The 6614-nt window shown below is 44.2% G+C and overlaps 1 protein-coding gene across 1 annotated transcript; it reads left to right on the forward strand.

The window, feature by feature from the left end:
- The first annotated feature begins 4532 nt into the window (after positions 1–4532).
- SSTR5 (somatostatin receptor 5) lies at positions 4533–6357 on the forward strand. Its single transcript, XM_075515022.1, has one exon. The coding sequence runs from the start codon at positions 4562–4564 to the stop codon at positions 5672–5674; it is 1113 nt and encodes a 370-aa protein (XP_075371137.1). The 5' UTR covers positions 4533–4561; the 3' UTR covers positions 5675–6357.
- Positions 6358–6614: the final 257 nt, after the last annotated feature.

Here is a 6614-nt window from a genome sequence, read left to right on the forward strand (position 1 = left end):
CACCTGGCAGCAGTAATCTGCTGTTCTGTTGTCGTAATTCTCTTCACAGCAATTATGTTTGCTGCATAAGAGAGTGTTATGATTTCAGTGATAAATAGACAGCGAGATCAAATCTTGACTCATAAAATTAGGTTTCTTTATGTAATTCCTTCTTGATCCCAGCTATACCCAGCTTTGACTCTGATGCGATGTACTTTATAGAGTTATTTTTGCTTTGCTATTGTAACCACAGCCAGGAAGAATTTCAACCTTGATCTGCCTGGACAGTTTTAAGGTTTGTTCTTCCTTACGTTGTGACGATGCTTCCGTCACTAATGGGCTGCTGGGTGCTGTTAGATGGATACCTGCCCCTGTGCCCAGCAAAAGCACGTTTGTTTAGGACACCTGCTAGAGAAGTTTTCACAAAGGCTAAATACCTTCTTCTGAGCGGAATGGTCTGTGCCATAACATCTCTCCTATTTCTTCTCTCAGTTTTCTTGCGCAGGGACACAGGCAGTCAGATATGTTCAGCTGCAGGGACACAGGCAGTCAGATATGTTCAGCTGCAGTCGATACCTTTTTTTTTTTTCAGGGTACTGCTCTGTAAAAAGAGAACTTGGAATTATACTAGTGATTACTCTGGAGCTATGTTCTTAGCTCCATTGTCCTTTTTGGTTCACATGTTTTAAGCAGAAAGCACATAATTTATGAAGTATACCAGTATGATGTCTTGGAGATCAAACACCAAAGGGAAAAAAATCTGGACGAGAGAAACTCCCCTAGAGGTGTTTTTGTATTAATCCATTAATTAAGAATACCAAAGCAAGTGTATAAGATATCAGTCAGCATGACTTAATTATATTTAGTCATCTTTTGTTGAGGTTCATCATCATTAGCTGCTGTAGTGGCAATATAAGTTCAGACAAAATTGTGCTGGTGAGGGGCAACCTATCAGCTAGACAGAGGGAAAAATCACCTATGCTCATCAAAGACAGCCAGCAAAACATGCTTTTGCAGCTGATCAGGTTTTTTTGTTGTTGCCATGTCATAATGAATCCCAAAATACCAGTGGCTACAAGGCAAAGGCAATGAGGTTTCGATGGCTTAGTGAAATGGGGACTCTGGAGATCTGGGCTTAGTTTTCAGATCTGGACGACTAAGCCCATCACATCCCCAGCCAGTGTATGGGAAACGTTCAGATGATGGCAGCTCCTTGCTGATGCTGCCAACCTGCAGGCTGGCACCAAATGAAGAGACTAAAGACTTTTCATGAGAGCCTTAGCAAACGCATTTCCTTCTGAATCCACCCGCTATTGAAGGGAAAGGTGCAAAATTCATCAAATGGAACAAAAAACCTGAGAGTAAAGATTAACGTTCACACAAAACCAAGAGAAGAGCCCCAAAGTACTAAAGGAGCAGACTGACAAACTGCTGAGGTATCACTGACTCCTGGAACAGCACAGCAGCAGGAGGAGACCATTACAGCTGCTGTTGAAGGAGGCTGGAAGAGCTGTCCCCCTCCATGGAAGACACACAAAGGTCCCTCAAAAAAAACCTTTGGGTGCATCAGGAATGCCAGCAGTGGGTGGCTCAAAGAACCTGAGGCCCTTGGCAAGCAGGGCTTTTGTGCATAAAGGAACTCCCAAGGCTTAAACTCGAAATGCGGTCGAAGGAGCAACAGGCTTGAAGAACTTAACTGTGTAATTTTATAGCCAACAATTTCAAGGATATGTACTGTGGGAAAAAAGGAGGTAACTTTAGAAGAAAGATGTCCATCCTCATGTTTTATAGCACTAGGATGAGAGCCACACATGACTTCATTTCCTCACCTTCCCCTGCTGAGTGGCAGCACTGGTTCTTTCTACTGTCCTCCTATTTTTGCAGTCCCAGAATGAAAATTTTGCTTTTTGGCCCAGACTGGATGTTGCTGAGCTAGTCTGGGGAGAAGTGCCTTCCCAATGTCAGCACCATACTCAGTCCCACAGATGCAGCTCCATGAATATGAGTTTATAAACACCAACTGCCCCATCCCACCACCCATTTCTTTTATATTCTTCCCTTCAAGGATACTGTCTAACCAGCTGGGTCACACAGCATCTGGGTTGCAAGAAAATGCAATCTTCCAAAGATCAAAACTCTCACAGCCCAAGAGGAGTGTGGTGCTGCTTCGGCTTCTCCCAGATTTCCCCCACAAATAAGCTGAGTTTTAATACAACTTTCTAATTTAAAATTAGTGTCAGAACAGAATTAAAAAGTCCATTCTTTGGCCAGAACTGGAGTTTGCCTTTTCTTATGTAAGCAGTAGGTTTAGTCCTATTTAATTCACAAGGAGCATGGTCCCAGCTGACCTCTTCCTGCAGTGTGCTGTCAGCGACTGCAATGACTCCTCCGGGGAGCCCATGGCTACAATGCCCAAACCCCAAACACCACGGCAGCATATTCAGAACCTGCAGATCCTCCCTGCCCTTCTCTCATCTCCATCTTCAAGCCAGCATTTGTTTGAGCTTTGGCAGCTCTCTCAGCTTTACCATCCCAGCCACCCTAGATTTCTGATTTCTCTGGTACATCTCCTCCCAGCCACGGAGTGACATGTGAGACACCTACTTTCCATCTGCCCATTTCCAAATCAGAACAGCATATTTATGATTACTACTGGTAGCTGGAGGGACTTCTACTCTCACCCACTGCAGTTTTTCTCACCCAAAGAGAAAACCAGTAACCAGCCCATGGAGGTGTTTGCATTCCCCTTGGAGACGAGAAGTCTTTTGCATGCTTACATGATACTGAATTTTGCTTTTGCTTGCAAGGCATGGGTGCAATGTGGGCTGGGTGTTTTTGAATCCAGATTCATGCCCCCAGATTATTATGGAAACCCAACCATCAGGCGATGGGAACAAGAGTTGCTGGACACATCCTCCTTGAGCACCTTCACCACTATCTGCTGGCCAGACGTGGGAGAGACCTTGGGCCAGATTGGTGTTTTGAATCTCCACTCTTTTATAGCAGATGCTTCAACTTTTTTATAGTGGAAAGCTTTATAAACACCTACTTAGACCATGTTTAGACAAAGAATGAAAAAATATTCATGCGAATCAAGCATGCCACAGAAACAGCATTGGAAATTTTCAGCCCTTTTCGGATTGTCTAATAAAACATATCCGACCACCAAATCTGTTCAGCCGTCTGTGTCCTGAAGCTGCCCACTGCAGCTTGGATTTCTTGCAGAGGAAAGGTGTTTCTTGGACAAAAAAGCACACTTCAGGGTGGGACGAGAGGGATTCAGAAACACTAACAGAAGAATAGTCTTGAGAGATGGAAAAGAAACAGCCTGTTCCTTTCCATTGCACATCCTTCACATCTGCGTGCACATGGCCTGACCCGACTGAAAAGTGTTCTCAGACATGGTCCTTTCTACCCTGGAGTTCATTGATTTTTTTTCCTGGGGTTTTGTCGGTTGTTATGGAGGGTTTTGTTTCCCCACCCACACAGCTGCTGATGTTCCCTGGGGGTTCTCAATTGGTTCTGCCAGGCAGTAAGTGGCATTTGAATATATCAAACTGAGACTGTTTCTATGTAAACAGGGAGACCTGTGAAACATCGCAGTGGAGCTTCAGCTACGAAGAGCCAGGAACTATCTTTGGTTCTGGATTCTGAAAGCACCCAGAGCTCGTACCCGAGTGAGACAGGGCTGAGTCAGTCCCTGAGCCTCTCCAGGCACCCTCTGCTAAGCGACAGCAGAATTGCACCTAATTGGACTTTAAAGCTTTCGGCACTAATGCTAGGGCTCTGCTTTCAGCCTGATTTGTATGCGCTGTTCAGTCAGTCTTTCAAAATGATCTTCTAACATTTTCTGTATCGGTTTTTAGACAGAAAGCTAGGAGGAACGGTGGGTTCTGGATTTGTATATTTTTGTGCAAGTTGGGAAGTAGAGGGTGTTATCCCCCCTGCTCCTTGATTTCACAAAAGAGGAAAATGTGCGTATGACAGGTTATGGAGAGAGAGACAGTCCAAACAGTAAAATTTGCTTGCCAAGTGGCACGGGAAGCATGCAAGAATTAACTTTTCTCATCAGCAGAGGAAGGACTGGCCTTGTTACCGGCAGGCTTTGGACCCGGACGGCCCACATGCCGGGGCATTCAGACTCCTTCGCTGCAGGAAAGCTTCTGCCTCTGACTGTGAAGTGTAATGGCCATCACCCTCTCTCCTCTCGCTTGCATTTCCCGGCAGGATGCATGCCGTGTTACTGCCGTGCAGCCTCCCATCTTCACAGTTACATCCAGCCCTGACCCCACTGCATGGAGCTTGTGAAAATTAAACAGATACCACCATCTACTGGGATGAGCACTTGGGCGCTCTCATTGTGCAGTTCCTTTGTTCAGGCATTGATCTCATCACATGTGCTAACTGCATAACTCAAACACAAATTCTGACTGTAGGTAGAGAATTAAATGATGTGTAAAACTTAGTCTACTTTGAATTCACTCTTTCTCTCTTTTTCCTCCTTTTTTTTCTTTCTAGGAACAAGATGCCCATGAAGTTTAATCTCTCTTAGCCTTGAAAGGAAAACTGAGGAGTAAAAGCTATGGATCCTTTATACTTTTCCAACACATTTAGCACAGAAGCTAGTTCCAGCGAAGTGAATTCCTCACTGCTGACAAATGTGACAGACAATGGGACGCTCTCAGAGCAGCCCGCATTCAAATACATCCACAAAGTCCTGATTCCCATCTGTTACCTCCTCGTATGTGCAGTCGGACTCAGCGGCAACACATTGGTCATTTACGTGGTTTTGCGCTATGCCAAGATGAAAACCGTCACCAACATATACATCTTGAATTTAGCCGTTGCCGACGTACTCTTCATGCTGGGCCTGCCCTTCCTGGCCACCCAGAACGCCATCTCCTATTGGCCTTTTGGCTCCTTTTTGTGCCGGCTGGTTATGACTGTAGATGGTATTAACCAATTCACTAGTATTTTTTGTTTGACTGTGATGAGCATGGACCGCTACCTGGCAGTAGTTCATCCCATTAAATCAACCAAGTGGAGACGTCCCAGGGTGGCCAAGCTCATCAGCGTGACTGTCTGGACATTCTCGTTCTTGGTGGTGCTTCCAGTCATCATCTTTTCGGATGTGCAGGAAGACTTTCACACCTGCAACATGAACTGGCCAGAGCCCGTCAACATCTGGTCAGCAGCGTTCATCATTTACACATCGGTCCTTGGTTTTTTTGGTCCTTTGTTGGTGATCTGTCTCTGCTACTTGCTGATTGTGATTAAAGTCAAATCTTCGGGGATCCGAGTTGGGTCTACGAGGCGCAGGAGATCAGAGAGGAAGGTGACCAGGATGGTGGTGATCATTGTGGTGGTCTTTGTGTTTTGCTGGCTCCCGTTTTACATGATGAACATTGTCAATTTGATATTTATACTGCCAGAAGACCCTGTGTTGGTAGGGGTGTACTTCTTTGTGGTGGTCCTGTCCTATGCAAACAGCTGTGCCAACCCCATTCTTTATGGATTTCTTTCTGACAACTTCAAGCAGAGTTTTCAGAAAGTCCTTTGCCTCCGAAAGGGCAATGGTGTAGAGGATGGTGACCCCATTGAACACAGGCAAGAGAACAGCAGTCGCTTGCAGGAATCAATGTTAACCCAGAGAAATATTGAATTCAATGGACATATGCAGACTAGCAAGGTCTAAGAGCATGGTTTAGTACTGCAAAGCACTTGTAGACCTGGAGAACTTGGGGACTTAAAGGAGAGATGAATTCATAGCAAAGCTAAAATCTGGAGACCCACAAGCTCAAATAAGTGTACATAGACTTCTCTTCACTCCCCTTCCCTTCCCGTCTAAAAGTGTTATGGGCTATACTGGGCTGTGTGAAGCTCTTATGGTGTTTTAGCTAAGTCAGACGTGTGTTACCATTTTCTGTACTGATTTACTGGTACACACTGCTGGCTTTGTACTGCTCTAGTGATGCAAAACAACACTAAACCTGTTTTAACTATCTTGTTAAGCTGAGTTTATGGCTGCTTTGCACTGTTGGGATCAGCTCAAACCAGAAAACAGCTCCAATAATATCTTTGGAAGTCTTCAAGGGGATGTCTTAAAAGAAAAACACTATTTCTTGGAAGTTTCACACAAAGAAGGCCACAGCACTGATCTTGAAATTGTGTAAGAGCCATGGTTATAGAGTGCTGTGTACTCCATTTATATTGCTTTACTCTCATTAACCCATAGAAGAGATTCATAGTATTCGGGAATCTTTCAAAGACAATAAGAAAGAATAAAAACAAGACTAGGAAAACATTGTTGAAAGGATTCAATGTATTCATAATACTTTCACATTCTAAACCAAACTGCATCTAAAATGTTATGTAACCACTTTATTATTATGTAAGTGACGATGATTGTGAAGTCCTGGAAAGCTGTTGTGTATATTTGTTGGTTCTGAATGTAAGTATGGACATGAATATAAACTGTATTTTCAGAAATTAAAACAAGTTCAGTTCCCTTCTGACTATCCTTTTCATGGCTTCGCCAAGCTCTGCACAAAAAAGACGCAGCTGAGTCTTTGATGCTTAAATCGTTGTAGACGCAATATAGTTTAGTATGGTAGGACCAAGTACAGGGACCTGTG

The sequence above is a fragment of the Mycteria americana genome, chromosome 12, assembly GCF_035582795.1.
Source record: "Mycteria americana isolate JAX WOST 10 ecotype Jacksonville Zoo and Gardens chromosome 12, USCA_MyAme_1.0, whole genome shotgun sequence".
NCBI lineage: Eukaryota > Metazoa > Chordata > Aves > Ciconiiformes > Ciconiidae > Mycteria > Mycteria americana.

Bases quoted from the DNA above. Each gene is read 5' to 3' on its own strand.
- SSTR5 (XM_075515022.1), top strand. From the start codon at position 4,562: ATGGATCCTTTATACTTTTCCAACACATTTAGCACAGAAGCTAGTTCC.